The 17085-nt window shown below is 42.1% G+C and overlaps 1 protein-coding gene across 50 annotated transcripts in view; it reads right to left on the reverse strand.

Annotated features, from left to right (window-relative positions):
• UTY (ubiquitously transcribed tetratricopeptide repeat containing, Y-linked) overlaps nucleotides 1–17085 on the reverse strand; it is a 267961-nt gene that overhangs the window by 113024 nt on the left and 137852 nt on the right. For all 50 annotated transcript variants that reach the window (XR_010119798.1, XM_055269631.2, XM_063635455.1 and 47 more), the window contains one exon: nucleotides 2636–3408. Coding sequence is in view for 49 of the 50 variants with exons in the window: in XM_055269631.2 (XP_055125606.1) it covers nucleotides 2636–3408 (773 nt within the window). In the remaining variant the exon portion in view is untranslated. The remainder of the gene's footprint in view (nucleotides 1–2635; nucleotides 3409–17085) is intronic.

Here is a 17085-nt window from a genome sequence, read left to right on the forward strand (position 1 = left end):
TCTCAGGATACAAAATCAGTGTGCAAAAATCACAAGCATTCCTATACCCCAATAATAGACAAAGAGAGCCAAATCATGCATGAACTCCCATTCACAATTGCTACAGAGAATTAAATACCTATGAATACAACTTACGAGCACCACTTCAAGGAGAACTACAAACCACGGGTCAAGGAAATAAGAGAGGACACAAACAAATGGAAAAACATTCCATGCTCATGGATAGGAAGAACCAATACAGTGAAAATGACCAAACTGCCCAAAGTAATTTACATATTCAATGCTGTACCCATAAAGCTACCATTGACTTTCTTCACCAACTTAGATGAAACCACTTTAAATTTCATATGGAATAAAAAAAAGAGCTCACATAACTAAGACAATGCTAAGAAAAAAGAACAAACCCGGAGGCATCACACTACCTGACTTCAAACTATACTACAGAGCTACAGTAGTGAAAGCACAGTACCAGTACCAAAACAGATATATAGAGCAATGAAACAGAACAGAGGCCTCAGAAAAAACACCACACATCTACAACCATCTGATCTTTGACAATCTGTGAAAAATAAGCAATGGGGAAAGTATTTCCTATTTAATAAATGGTGTTGGAAAAACTGCCTAGCCACATGGAGCAAACAGAAACTGTACCCCTTCCTTACACCTTACACAAAAATTAACTCAAGATGTATTAAAACTTAAATGTAAAACCTAAAACCATAAAAACCCTAGAAGAAAAACCAGGCAATACCTTTCAGGACATAGGCATGGGCAGAGACTTCGTGACTAAAACATTAAAAGCAAATGCAACAAAAGCCAAAATTGACAAATGGGATCTAATTAAACTAAACAGCTTCTGCATAGCTGGTAGGGGAAAGGCTTATGGAGTGCCTGTATAAACTGGCCATAAAAATATGGGACAATAAGTTGTGTAAAGCCACAAGAGGACTCTGAGGAGGAAAGCCTTCTTATCGCCATTATGTTCCCATGCTCTGAGCAAGACCTGCTCTCTTATCTAGGAACACTGTGTTCAAGGAGAGACACTCCTTTGAAGCACTGGAATGTGGCCGGACATGCAGCCTCCTAGTAAAGCCTGCTCCCACCACTGCTCTTCCATAAGTTAAAGATATGCTGATTCAGCACAAAAGAGATTCACTTACACTGCCACTGCTGTAAGATTACATGTATGACGCACTGCCTCCCTTTCACCATTTTGCCCTGAACATCTGCTTGTTAGATCTAAGTGACTGTACTCAACAGGGTGGAGCCCAGAACTCTAAGCCTTTGCAGCCTCCACATTTTGCACTGGCCCCCTGGCTCCCACCTTTATGAACTCTTAACTTGACTCTTCTCATTTCTTTGTCGCCATCGAACTTCGGGTACCCATGGGTGGTGATGAGGCTGGACCCCAACACACGGCAAAAGAAACTATCATCAGAGTGAACAGGCAATCTACAGAATGGGAGAAAATTTCTGCAATCTTTCCATCTGACCAAGGTCTAACATCCAGAAACTACAAGGAATGAAAACACATTTACAAGAAAAAACAGCCTCATCAAAAAGTGGGCAAAAGGTATGAACACTTCTCACAAGGAACTTAAAACAAATTTATAAGAAAAAAACAAAAAGCTCCATCAAAATTGGGCAAAGGATATGAACAGAAACTTCCCTAAAGAAGATATTTATGCTGCCAACAAACATGAAAAGAAGCTCATCATCACTGGTCATTAGAGAAATGCACATCAAAACCACAATGAGGTACCATATCACACCAGTAGGAATGATGATCATTAAGAGGTCAGGAACAACAGATGTTGGCGAGGCTGTGGAGAAATACAACGCTTTTACACTGTTCGTGGGAATGTAAATTAGTTCAACCATTGTGTAAGACAGTGTGGCGATTCCTCAAGGATCTAGAACCAGAAATACCATTTCACCCAGCCATCCTATTACTGGGTATATACCCAAAGGATTATAAATCATTCTACTATAAAGACACGTGCACACATTATTGCAGTGCTATTTACAATAGCAAAGACTTGGAAGCAACTCAAATGCCCATCAGTGATAGACTAGATAAAGAAAATGTGGCACATACACACCATGGAATACTATGCAGCCATAAAAAGTATGAGTTAATGTCCTTTGTGGAGACATGGATGAAGCCTGAAGCCATCACTCTCAGCAAACTAACACAGGAACAGAAAACAAACACCGCATTGTTTACACTCCTAAGTGGGAGCTGAACAATCAGAACACATGCACGTAGGGAGGGTAACATTACACACCAGGGCCTGTGAAAGGCTGGGGGCAAGGGGAGGGAGAGCATTAGGACAAATGCCTAATGCATGCGGGACTTAAAATCTAGATTACGGGTTGACAGGTGAGGCAAACCACCATGGCACATGTAAACCTATGTAACAAACCTGCACGTTCTGCACATATATACCAGAACTTAAAAAAAAAACTCACAACTTTCAACATAATAAATTTCCTTATGACGTTGTTTTATATGAGTGACTCTATAAATCTTTTGAGCATGCTACATTTCTTAACATATCACACCACATTTTAGTTGTCTCATCTGGCCAGTAGTTGACCATTTTCATTTTGTGATGAATTTTCCCACACTAACCTGCATGCTTTCAGAACTTCTGTTGAACTGGGGCATATAGACACTGACATTGATGGTATGATCTGAGAAGTAGATCTGTGGCTAACTAAAGGCAGGTCTACTTTTGTAGAGCTCTGTGAGTTCTCCAGCCCCTCTCCATTGACTGTGTGTAATCCACCGTGAGGACTGTTAAGGCTAGTAACACTGTTTATGCTTGTCTGCTCAGTGGATTTAGGAGAAGGTGTTGCTGTGGAAATGGCTGAAGAGGGTGAAGAGGCAACAGAATGATCAGTCTTTGTATGAACAGCTACGTGAATACTATTGACTTTGTCACAGGTTCCAGTACCCACATTGTCATTGGCTTTTCCAATCAACAAAGCAGAGAGCTGAGGATTGTCTGCAATTAATAAATCTGGTGAATCTCCATGGTTAGGACTGGAAACGGCATCTGCTATCAACTGATGAACATGATTAGTAAGTCCCTTGACATCAGCACAGCCATTAGATGTGTCTCCAGTATGCCTGCTTGTTTCAGGCACCAAGGATCTATTTTTTGAAGACTTGCTCTCTTTGGTAAAAATAATGCCTTGTTGTCCACCTGAGGTAGCAGTATGAGAGGAGAGGTGACTGTCAGCATCCCTCTGTGGTACTGAATTACTAGGCAGAGTGAGATGTTCATTCGACTTCTTAATACCAGTGCTAGTTGCCTGGTGATACTGGGCTGACCCAGTGGAAAACAGAGGTTGTTCTTCATTAGGTCCTGACAAACATGAACTCTGACTTTTATGAAGCCCCTAAAAAAAAAAAAAGAAAAAGAAAATTGAAATCTAATATCATGGGATCACGGGAGCTCAAATGCATATACAGAAAACTCTTGAGGATTAAAATGTTAAGGAAGCCATCATCAATAAACTAAATTTTGTGTAACATAATTTAAGCCAAATCTCAAAATCATTTAAAAGTTCCCATAATCAACAGATTAAAGTAGTTAGTATTTTTAGAGAAAATGATCTAACCTGCCTGCTTAATTTGATTTACTAATATGTGAACAATTTTCTTCACATTAGGCTTTTTAAAGTTTAAATTGTTCAATTCTGACATACATTTTTAGCTGAATAAAAGTGTATCTCAAAATTTAGATGTGGAAAAACACGTATGGTTATTATACTTAATACATGAAGTATATTTATTACAGGGAATATCATTCACAATAAGCCACAGACTATGCAAAAAAACTCTCAATAAAACTAAAAGAACTGAAATCATAGAAAGTACGTTTTCTGAAAAAAGAATTACATCAAATATCAAAAACATAAAATCCTATAAATACCCAAATGTGTGAAAACTAAACAGAAATCGAAATTTCCTATGGGCCAAGTTAAGAAATGACAAAATAAATTAGAGAATTCTTTGAACTTGATAAAGATAAAAGCATACCATATCAAAATTTAGTTTAATGCAATACTTAGAAGATTTTATAGTTTCAAGCACTTAGGTTATCAAAGAATAAAGGTCTAAGATCCAAAAGATAAAACATCAATTTAAGATGTTGTGAAGAGAATATCAAACCAAAAATAAATACAAGGGAATAAATAACACAGGTAAGAAGGAAAAAAAAATTACTGAAATAGGAAACACAAAACCAGTGGAAAAAATTTGTTAAAAAATATATACAACTGGTCTTTGAAAGGATCGACAACACTTAAAAAAAACTTTCATCCGGCCGGGTGCGGTGGCTCATGCTTGTAATCCTAGCACTTTGGGAGGCCGAGGTGGGCGGATCACGAGGTCAGGAGATCGAGACCACGGTGAAATCCCGTCTCTACTAAAAATACAAAAAAATTAGCCGGGCGTGGTGGCGGGCGCCTGTAGTCCCAGCTACTCGGAGAGGCTGAGGCAGGAGAATGGGGTGAACCCGGGAGGCGGAGCTTGCAGTGAGCCGAGATTGCGCCACTGCACTCCAGCCTGGGCGACAGAGAGAGACTCCGTCTCAAAAAAAAAAAAAAAAAAAAAACCTTCACCTAAATACATCATAACAGAAAATATAAACTTGGCAAAGTAGAAAGAAAAGAGATTATACTGCCAGAGATCCTACAAACAACATTTTAGGAAGAAATTATACTAATCTTACAAAAATCTTTTCAGGATATACAGCAGGACAGACCTTTACTAAGTCATTTCAGAAAGCCAAATACTCTAACACCAGTGAAAGCCAGTAAAATATATCACTGAAAAAAACACCTCCCTTGAGTATAGACAACAGAATCCTTAAGAACACATCAGCATGCCAAACCCAGCAATATATAATAATTATGCACCAAGAAAAATGAGGATTTATCTCAGAAAGCCAGTAGGTTTACATGTGAAAAATCAAGCAATGTAATACCATATTATTAGAATAGAGATACTATTCTATTAGAATAGAATACATACTATTAGAATGTAACTCCACAAAAAAGGTGGAGTTAAAACTTACTATAAAGTTATAGTGACCAAGGCTGTGTAGAATTGGTGTAAGAAAAACTATATACAGGAGTAGGATAAAAGAATCTATAAATGCATCCACACATAGATTACAAATTAATTGTTGACACAGTTGCCAAGATGGGAAGAATAACAGTTTTATATAAATGATGCTGGAATAATCAAATATCCTTATGCAAAATGGATATTCTCACACAATGTACAAAAATTAACTCAAAATGACTCAATTAAATGTATGAGACAGAGCCATAAAAATTCTATTATAAAATATAATATGATACCAAATAGATTACAAAGGGTGATCTCTATAAAGTCAGTTAATTACATTAATCCTTTTTTTTTTTTTTTTTGAGATAGTGTTGCTTTGCTGCTCAGGCTGGAGTGCAGCGGTGTGATCTTGGCTCACTGCAACCTCCACCTGCCAGGTTCAAGCGACCCTTGTGCCTCTGCCTCCCAAGCAGCTGGGACTACAGGCACGTGCCACCTTGCCTGGCTAAATTTTTTTTTTTTTTTTTTAGTAGAAATGGGGTTTCATGGCTGGGTGTGGTGGCTTATGCCTGTAATCCCAGTCATTTTGGGTGGCTGAGGCAGGCAGATCACTTGAGGTCAGGAGTTCAAGACCAGCCTGGCTAACACGACGAAAACTTCTCTCTAATAAAAATATAAAAATTAGCTGGGCAAGGTGGTGTGTGCCTGTAGCCCCAGCTACTTGGGAGTCTGAGGCTGGAGAATCGCTTGAACCCAGGAGACAGAGGTTGCAGTGAGCCAAGATCACGCCACTCCACCGCACACCAGCCTGGGTGACGCAGCAAGACTCTGTTTCAAAAATGGAAAAAAAAAAAAAAAAAAAAAGGTTTTCATCATGTTGGCCAGGCTTGTCTCAAACTCCTAACCTCAAGTAATCCACCTGCGTTGGCCTCCCAAAGTGCTGTGATTAAAGACATGAGCCACTGTGCCTGGCCATAAATGTTAATCCTATCTACAGAGCACCTTCACAGAACATCGAGTGAAGAAGGAATCAACTATAACCTAATAATAGTAGTAATGGAAACTTTAAAATCCTCTTGAAGTTGCTGCAAAGTGTGACCCCCCCTCCCCGCCCCTCACACTCAAGTTAAAAGAGAACATTTACAGCCTGTCTTCTCGTTGTGATCAGTGGACCTTATCTATACTCCCCAACTCCACATTCCTCAAAGTTTATTACAGGCCCAGCAAGTTCCTGCTTACCTCCCTAGCATGGCTGCAGGGTCACAAGACCTGTAAGTTTAGGCTGCAAGATATGTTTTTCTGAAGATGTAAGAAATGTTGTAGTGCTTGATACAGCAAACTGCGTTTGCTTCTCACTTCTGTAACTTGCTTCCCGCCTCATGCAGTTCCTTCCTTTAAGACGTTTAAAAGTAGGAAAAGCCCTTTGTTTGGGGCTCAGACTTTTTGGACATATGTCTGGCCGAGCCAGTGACAACCTTAATAGACTCTCCGGAACCTTTTTCGGTCTCTCCAGTCTTTGATTGCCCTGCAACCGTTCTGGGGGCATTGTCCGGGATTGGAGACGGCAGATTTTCTATCTCCTTTGCCTGTGGGCTAGAGCCCTGGGGTCCTTAGCACCACTAGGAGAGTTTCAGCCCAGAAGGAGAATGGCCCTCCCATGTTCCAGAGCCTTCTCCTGACAGCGCAAGTGGAACCAGTAGAAAGTGTTGCAGGACAGTCATGGAAGCAGTGCACAGACATCTAAACCTTGGTAAGGTTTGGGCCATAAGGCAAGACCTGTTCCGTAAGGATGGAAGGGCAGCCTGATTACCTCCCAGGGCATGATGACTAGTCCGACCTAAGAAGGTTGGGAACACCAGGAGAGGCCCACTGACCCAGATGAAACTCATGCCCTAACTGACACCAGATGTGGGTGGGGCTCACAAGTTCGTCAGAAAGGAAAACTGTTTCAGGAATGGGGGAGGTATGTGAAAGTGTGTGAAAGAGACGGTCTCGGGAGAGACCAATGCGGCGCGTGATGTGGGGAGGCACAGATCTCTTAGCATGGACTGTGTGCTCCGAGGCAAGTGTGAGAAAAACGAGACCTAAGACACTGCATACAGCCCACAGGACCAGTTCCACGGCTGCAGTGAGCTGTGACAGGAATTAAGGCACGCTCCTGCCTAAGCAGTGTCCGAACCTCCCATAATAGGACCCGGATGGGTGGATGCAAAAGTCAAAGCGAGCTGTGAGTGGGGAAGTGGGAGGAAAAATGTCAAAGCCTACTCCACTGCAGTGCATGCTGAAAAACTTTAAACAAGGTTTTAATGGTGATTATGGGGTTAAACTAACTCCACAGAAACAGAGAACCCTTTGTGAGACAGACTGGCTGTCTTTAATGTAGGGTGGCCAGCCAAAGGGACAATAGACAAGGAAATAATTGGCTGAGTGTTCTGGGTAGTCATGGGGCTAGAGTGCCCGGATCAGTTTCCATATATCAACTCCTGGCTAAGTGTAATTCAAAGCCACACTAAGTGGCTGCAGGCCTGCTTTGAGACCTACTGTAAGACTCTAATGGCCCGGACAAAACCAGGAACCACAGGAAGAGACTGCAAGGCATCAGAAAAAGGAGTCACAGGAAAAGCAGAAAAAACCTGTCCTACAGGCTCCAAATGAAAAGTTAGAAAGTCCACCCCCGCATGCACCAATTCATCCACCCCTGGCAAAGAAGGCTTAGACAGGAAGGTTGCTGCCCTGGCCGCCTCCGGAGATTCAGACTCAGAAGAAAGCACCCATCAGACGACAACATGCAGAGGAGCCAGAGTCCTTGCCTGAAAAGCCAAGGGAGAAACTCCAGGGGGAAGAGGTCGACCACCTCAGTCAGGCTGTGCCCAAGCCAATGCAGACACCCCTCTGAGAAACAAGGGGACGAATTTATTTAAATGCACAGAATGAAGTCCAAGGGGGACAACAGCTCTTTGTTTATCAGTGCTTCTCTACTACTCATCTCTTAAATTGGAGACAACATACTCCTTCCTACACAGAGACGCCTCAGGCTCTTATAGATCTAATGCAGTCTATTTTCCTAACTTACAATCCTACCTGGGCTCACTGCATACTTCTTCTGTCATTATTTAATATGGAAGAGCACCACAGAGTTTATACAAGCTGCTCTCCAGTGGCTGGAGAACAATGCATCCGCAGGCACAGGAGATATCAGGCTGTATGCACTCCCGATAGAGGCTCACCCAGACTGAGACCCTAACCAGGCTCAAGGGCTACAAAGTTTGCAACAGTATCGAAAGGCACTTGTAAATGGAATAAGGGCTGGCGAGAAAAAGGCTACCAATATCAAAAAGGTCTCAGAGGTCCTCCAGAGTTGGTGAAAGGGTTCACAAGTCAGACACCGATTTAATCAGACTGGCAGGAATCAATGATTATTATGAGAACTGAGACAGACCAGGCTCTATTTCATTAGGCCCTGAGGAACCTATGGTCTCAATGGAGGTAGGCGCCTGGAAAACGGACTTTGTAGTCGATACTGGTGTGGAGCATTCCGTACTAACTCAAGCAACTGGACCATTGTCTAAAAATTATGTTAATATAATTGGAGCTACAGGAGTAACAGAAAAGAGGCCTTGCTTCAAATCTAAAAGATGTGTGACTGGAGGACAGGAAGTCCAAAATGAATTTTTATGTTTGCTGAATAGTCTGGTGCCCTTGTTAGGAAGAGACTTGCTCTAGAAATTGCAAGCACAAATTTCCTTTACCTGAGAAGGGGACATGACTTTAAACCTAGGTCAAAGAAAAGCCATGATAATGACCCTTACTACCACAACAGAGGAATGGAGACTATGAGAGATGCAAAATTTGTAAAGATGCACTTTGCCAGCAGGAAAATGAGAGAATGTATAAGCAATTATTTCTCAGGCTGCCAGGGGTGTGGGCAGAAGACAATCCCCAGAGCTAGCCATAAATCAGGCTCCCGTACTGTGAATCAGTCAGCATCCCATCCCAGCAAAGCCACCCATGGGATTACAAAGGATATAGTCCAGCTCCTTAAATTTGGATAATAGAAAGATACGCCTCGTCTTGGAACACTCCATTGCTACTGGTGTTAAAGCCCTCTGGAGATTACCAGACGGTATAGGATTTGCAGGCCATACATGAAGTTGCAGCTACATCATATGCCATTATGCCCAACCCTTACACACTGCTTGGGCAAATTCCTGCTGACACTGCTTGGTTTACGTGCTTAGATATAAAGGATGCATTCTTCTACATCTGACTAGCTCCTGAAAGCCAGGGCATCTTTGTCTTTGAGTGGAGCTCATCACAGTATACTTCGACTAAACTCCCCCAAGGATTTAAAAACTCCCCAACCATTTTCGAGGACACACTCGTCTCAGACCTGAAGGCTTTCATGCCACAAAGTGGCCACTGTGTCCTGTTGCAGTATGTAGACGATTTATACACACACAAGAGTGCTTTGAAGGTACAGAAAAACCTCCTCGATGTTCTGTGGGAGGCTGGCTATAAGGTGCCTAAGGAAAAGGCATAAATCTGTGGCCAAAGAGCAAGGTGTCTTGGCTTTAACATCTCTCAAGGGCAGCGTGAGCGTGGACGTGAGCGAATAGAGACTGTGGCATTCCTTGACCTGACACTAGACAACAAGTGCGGGAGTTTAAAGGGGCAGCTGGTTTCTTTCACATTTGGATTCCAAATTACTCGTTCTTGGCAAAACCACAGTATGAGGCTGCCAAGTGGTGGAAAAGAACCCCTCCTCCTATGGGGAAAAGAGCAGGACATGGCCTTCAAGGAGATCAAGAAGGCTTTGACCCATGCCCTGGGATTAGGACTGCCAGACATGACAAAGCCTTTTTACATGTACGTCTATGAAAGAAAAGGAATATCTATAGGAGTCTTGGTACAAACACTAGGGTCATGGTATTGGCCCATGGCATGTTTGTCCAAGTGACTAGACTTTGTGGCTATGGGATGGCCTCCATGTTTCAAGGCATTGGCAGCCACTGCTCTGTTAGCAGAAGATGCTAACAAGCTCACATTTGGACAAAGGTTGATAATTCAGGTGCCCCATACGATCATCATCCTGATGGGGCAGAGGGGGCATGGCTGGCTTTCTAACCCTAGGATGTTAAGATATCAAGGACTTTTGTGTGAAAACCCCTACATAATCTTGGTGACTGTGAATACTCTTGATCCACGCACACTGCTGCCAAAAGAATTGGCAGAGCACGGAAAGCCCCCGTTGTGTTGCCCAAGGTATCACTGTTGTGTGGAAATGGTAGATGAGGCTTTCTCAAGCCGAAAAGACTTAAAGGACCAGCCCTTAAAAAATCCAGATGTTGAATACTTTACTAATATGATACTTCAGATATGAAGCAGATATGATACTTCAGATATGAAGCAGCTTCATATCTGAAGGTGTCAGAAGGGCTAGATATACAGTGAAACACTGAGTTCAGTAGCTGAAGCCTGCCCTCTGCTGGTGGGAACTTCAGCCCAAAGAGTTGAGCTAATAGCCCTCACTAGAGCATTGCTCGTGGCCAAAGGAAAGTCAGTAAACATCTATACTGACTCAAGGTATGCTTTTGCCATTTTGCAGGCCCATGGAGCCATATGTAAGGAAAGAGGTTTATTAACTACTGAAGGAAAGGAAATAAAAAATAAAAAGGAAATAGAGCAGCTCTTAGAAGCTGTATGGGCTCCAAAAGAAGTAGCAGTCATCCACTGCAAAGGGCATCAAATAGCAGGAGGTGATGAAGCTAGAGGAAACAGGAAGGCAGACAGAGAAGCCAAAAGAGCTGCAACGACGGAGGTAACTAAGAAGGAAGAGCAAACCCTTACCATGCCCTTACTGGAGCTTCCGCTTACAGAACCCCCTAACTACTCCTCTAATGAAAAGGCTTGGTTTGAGCAGGAGAGCGGAAGTTATCAGAAAGAAGGTTGGTTAAGGTTCTCAGATGGGAGGCTTGCCATCCCAGAAGGAATAGCCACCCACTTCATAAAGCAGTTTCATCAAGGAACACATATGGGAAAAACTGCATTAGAGACTCTTGTAGGATGGCATTTCTATGTGCTGCGCCTAACTGCCATCACTTGAGCCATTTGTGAGCAATGTTGAACTTGTACCCAAAACAATCCATGGCAGGAGCCAACATGGCCCCCAGGGATTCAAGAAACTGGACTACACCCTGTGAAAACCTCCCTGTGGACTTTATCAAGCTGCCTCAAGCTGGAGGCTGCTGGTACATGCTAGTGTTTGTCTGCACTTTCTCAAGGTGGGTCAAGGCATTTCCCACCAGGACAGAGAAAGCTTGGGAAGTAACCAGGATCTTACTAAAGGACATTATTCCTAGATTTGGACTGCCTCTAACTTTAGAATCAGACAATGGCCCAGCATTTGTGGCAGAGATAGATAAAAAAGCTATCACAGATGTTAAAAATCAAATGGAATCTGCATACAGGTTATTGCCCACAGAGTTCTGGAAAAGTTGAAAGAATGAACGAGACACTCAAACAGCTGTTAAAGAAGTTTTGCCAGGAAACTTATCTAAGGTGAAATCAGGTGCTGCCCATGGTCCTTCTGTGAGTCAGGGGCACCCTACTAAATTAACTGGGTATTTACCCTATGAGGTGGTGTTTGGCTGACCACCCACAATCATAACTCAGAGAAAAGGGGATTTAAAAGAAATTGGGGAATTAACCTTAAGAAGGCAAATGCAAGCCTTAGGTGAGGCCATGCAGGAAATACAAAGGTGGGTAAGAGAAAGAATACCTGTTAGCCTCACAGATGCAGTACATCCCTTCCAACCTGGAGACTCTGTCTGGGTCAAACAATGGAACCCAACCACGTTAGGGCCTTTATGGGATGGTCCCCATATTGTGATCTTATCTACCCCACTGCTGTTAGTTGCAGGTATCACACCTTGGGTTCATCATAGCCAGCTGAAACCAGCAGCGACCGCAACTCAGGACCTGCAGGCCAGTCAACAAAACCCAGACTACCCAAAACAATTGATCCTGCGGCAAAACCATGCCACTGCTGACAAGGACAACTGCCGTGCTCTGACCATACCAGAGGTTGGTCGGTCCACTGAACCTTAAGGAAATATTGAGCCCTGCTCTAGTCAGACAACCGGAAGTTGACTAGTCTACGCATGGCTGAAGCCTGAGGAAGTCAATAATAGATAAGTAAATGTGGACTGAATTTACAAGCATAGATAAACTCTTACTTGTACTGATTATTTTACTGTCATGTTGTCTTTGCAAATGCTGCCAAGCTTTTTGCCCAGAAGGGTGCCCATGCATAGTATAAGCTTAATCATATTGGGAATACTGAAGCCACTGACACCTGCACCTATGGTTATCAAAGGGGACCAAGATGACTGTCATCACTGTATGATAGAAGCCTGGTCCAGAAAAGGTGTGTCTAAAACCGTGTTATACCAGACCTACTATGAGTGGACAGGGACTCACACAGGAACTTGTGTCTATAACCAGACTAGTTAGTCTGTGATCCTGGAAACAGGCAGCCCCGTATGTAATGACCCAGAGTTCATGCCCTATAACTTTTGGTTTGAAGTCCAAACTGGCAAACCCCTAATGCCATCATATACAAAGCCCACAGAAACCGGCATCGGTAAACGTCTAAACAAAAAAGGAGTACTCCTTCACTTGCATAAAGGCCCTGTCTCCATACATTTTGATGGCTGCCAAGCTTCACATCTCAGTAAACTAAATAATACTGGGACCATCTGTAAAAATCTAGCATAAGAAAAGAGTCAGAAGAGCCACCAAGGCCATAATAGGAGAATCCAAAAATTATCACTGATTGTGATAATCAGTGGACTACACATGAATTTATGCACAGGAAGGGTTGCTCTGTTTGTCAGCCAAGAGGTGAAGGTAGGGTGCACAACTGGAACTTGCAACCCACTCAGTCTGACAATACTAAAGCCAAATATGCCTTTCTGGACTAGGGCATAAAGGGTTACTAACCTCTGATCAGGCAAGAGCTCTCCTAGGACTTGGTATTCCTCTGGTCATTACCAGGAAAACCCAGAGGACCCAAGTTCAAGTTAGCCCAATGCAACACTTCAGGTTTTATACATCTTTCAATGAACACTTTAATCCTCAAGTATCAAAAAATCAAATTCCTCCTATATCAGCTGAAAACTTGTTTGCCCAGCTAGCCGAAAGTACTGCTAACTATTTAGGAGTTACTGTATGTTATGTATGTGGAGGTACTAATATGGGAGATCAATGACCCCGGGGAGCCAAAGAATTGATGCTGCAAGAAAATTTTCTCTTGCCTGAATTTTTTACAAATTCAATGCAAATCCAAGTGTTTGGCTATTAAGGAACCCCATCGTTGGAAAATACTGCATCAGCCATTGGGACAAGGCCTTTCAGAACTAGGGAGGGGCAACAACTTGCCAAGGTCAACAATATCTTGAAGAATCCGAAAATAGAACACAATGGGAAGCTTTATAGACAATTCCTCTGTGTCAGACTTTAATCCCTTTTGCAGTTCCCAACACTAAATCAATCATGTTACCAACGTAATAAGTGGATTCCTACTTATTCCTTGTCTCCCGCCACTTCTCATCAGAAGCATCCAATCCACCACAGAAGCAACAGTACACAGACATACCACCACCCGAATAACGGCTCTGCAAAAGCACCAACCAGTATCCCAAGATGAGTATGTACCCACTCAAGAAGAAATAGCTAACTGTGGTGCACTTTACTAATCAACATTTGTGTGGGGCACCAAAGGGGGGAAATGAAGAAGGAATTAATGAAATCAACTACAACCTATTAGTAGTAGTAGCAGAAATTTTAAAATCCTCTTAAAAATTGCTGCAAAATGTGACCTCCCACCCACCAACTTACACTCAAGTTAAAAGAGAATATTTACAGCCTGTCTTCTCTGTGATCAGTGGAGCTTATCTATACTTCCCAACTCCACATTCCTCAAAGCTTATTACAGGCCCAGCGAGTTTCTGCTTATCTCCCTAGCATGGCTGCAGGGTTACAAGACTGGTAAGTTTAGGTTGCAAGACATGTTTTTCTCAAGATGTAAGAAATGTTGTATGCTTAACTGCCTTTGTTTCTCACTTCTGTAACTTGATTCCCGCCTCACGTATTTCTCGCTTTTAGATGTTTAAAAGTAGGAGGGCCGGGTACGGTGGCTCATGTCTGTAATCCCAGCACTTTGGGAGGCTGAGGCGGGTGGATCATGAGGTCAGGAGATCCAGACTATCCTGGTTGAAATGGTGAAACTCTGTCTCTACTAAAAATATAAAAAAATTAGCCGGGCGTGGTGGCAGGCGCCTGTAGTCCCAGCTACTCGGGAGGCTAAGGCAGGAGAATGGCGAGAACCCGGGAGGCGGAGCTTGCAGTGAGCTAAGGTTGTGCCACTGCCCCACAGCAGCCTGGATGACAGAGCAAGACTCTCTCTCTCAAAAAAAAAAAAAAAGTAGGAAAAGCCCTTTGTTCGGGACTCAGACTTTCTAGACATATGTCCGGCTGTGCTGGTGATTACCTTAATAAACCCTCCTGAACCTTTTTCGGTCTCTCCAGTCTTTGATTGTCCCACAACATTTCCTGTGATAAAATAACTGAGCTTCTTACCCTACCAATTCTGACACATAAAATTAACCATTTCAAAATAAATTTTTAAGGCAAGTTTTAAGTTTAATCTTCAAATACTTTCAGGAAGGACAGTCTCTGTTTTAGACTGAATGGTAGCTTATTGTTCCTTGAAGCCGTTTTTATTGAGTACCCGGGTTTGGCCACATCTAACTTTTTCAGGCTCAAGGGATAAAACAGAATAAAAACAGCCTAATTCCCTATTTTACCTAGCTGATTAAATAAACAAAAAGCAAAGGAAATAAATAATTTAGAATATGTAATATTAGATGATGTTTTGATACGGACCTTACAGAAAAATTTATCAGAGAAGAGGGTAGAGAATGCTGGAGACAATAGGAAAGAGTTACATTACGAACAGAAAGATAATAAAAAGCTGATACCCTTGAGATTGTGATATTTGATGGAATTCCTGGAGGAGGATCTGAGAGAATAATGAAGATACAGTCAGCCCTTTGTATCTATGGGTTCCCACATGGGTGAATTTATCCAACCATTAATCAGAACTATAAGGAAAAAATATATAATAATACAACAATACAAATAATACTTATTTTTAAAAGAGTATAACTTATTTTGAGGAGCTAACTTTTGTATGATGATCAGGACACAGCTATAAGAGAAATCAACAGGAAATCAAAAGGAAAAGCTGGTAGATTGTACAAACTGCCTGTTTCACACAAATTTCTTATTTTCCTCACTCAATTCCTATCGCTCAAAAAGTAACAAAAGAAAACTGAAATGTTACAGTCCAGCACTGTTCAACCTTCATTTTAGAAGGGTTACTAACAGGATATATTCCCTAACTTTGAAAACACAATGTCCAGTGAAAGAATTAAGACACTAAAGGTCACATACTGTATTATTCCATGTGTATAAACTGTCTGTAATACGTTAATCTATATACATAGAAACAGATTGGTGGTAAGTTACCCAGGGTTAAGAGAAGGGAAGTGACTGGTTAACTTACTGCTGCCACCCAAATTGAACACACAGGCAGACATATTCACATCTTACCATAGTATCACAACTTACCAGAGCAAACGGCAGTGAACAGAAACTGCTGCTGGAACCACTAAGAGAAAAACCTAAACTGTAACTGAAAAATTGCTGGATGCTCAGTTTTTGAGAGTTAGAAGCTTCAGGGAGGCCAAGTCTTAGGGAACCTCCATATTTTTGTAAGTTTTACCTCCAGAAGCCCTATTAGGATCTTACAGTAAAGACTAGAAAACACACCTCTACACCTTCTAACAGGAAAAGACGCAAAGTAAACATTCTGAAATGTTTCCTGAGCATCCATTCTTAAAAAGGCATGACTCAGGGAAATTACTCTATTATTTGGCCAGAGCCTAACACAACTAGGGTTTTATTATAACCTAAACAACATGACAGACAGACAACGCTCAATGCCAAGCCTCTCTAGCCTTCCTGCTTGTCTAATGGGGAATAAAAAGCTGACCAGCACCTGTGAAGGAATCAGCCAAAAGGTAAAGTCCTATTAAAAGACAGGCAGGCAACTAATACAGAACACTTCCTTCCTACACACTTTATCACCTCATCACACTTTATCACCTCATCAACAGAACACCTGCAAAATATGGGGAAATACAACTGAAAGAACTGCATGATTCACATCTTACATAAGCAGTAATCTCTAGGAAAAATATGGTAACAGGGAAAACAAACCAAAAACACCAGATCAAATAGTAGCCTCTTAAATTTACATCCTTGGTAAACAGTAAACACAGGCTAATAGTCTGATTAACGTAAACCTCAAACTGAAAGCCTATTTACCTCAGATCCTTTTAGCCAGTACACAGGTTTAGCATAGAAAAATACCAAAAAGTGTAACAAACATGACATGGAATACTAAAATGGGAATGAGAAAAGAAACAGAAGAAATATTTGAGCCATAATGCCTGAGCATACTAAAAATTAAAGATTGAAATTGTTAGGGACAAACTGCCCCCAAAAGCTTTATGATGCTGCCCACCCCTTCCCACTCTGCAATACCTCTCCATGCTGCCCCAAGCCTCTTTACATTTCTAAGCCCTTATCTAGGCACCTTGGTAAAGCCAGCAGGTAAAGCCAGCTGACCTTACTTACCAGGCCTGGCTGCAGAAAAACAAACCCCAATTACAAACCATCCAGACTGCACAGGGGGAGGTTGTGGGAAGCATAAGTAAACTTTAACTACACCCTCCGGTACCATAAATGTCACAAGGTGATATGTGGCAGAATCAACCAGCAGCAAACAACCCCAGGATGTGGCTATACCAAAGAATTTCCTCAAACTTCCCCGGCCCAGTGTCAATCCCTTGTTCTGTAACCTGGCTGCTGCT

Source organism: Symphalangus syndactylus, chromosome Y, assembly GCF_028878055.3.
Source record: "Symphalangus syndactylus isolate Jambi chromosome Y, NHGRI_mSymSyn1-v2.1_pri, whole genome shotgun sequence".
In the NCBI taxonomy this organism is placed as follows: Eukaryota; Metazoa; Chordata; class Mammalia; order Primates; family Hylobatidae; genus Symphalangus; species Symphalangus syndactylus.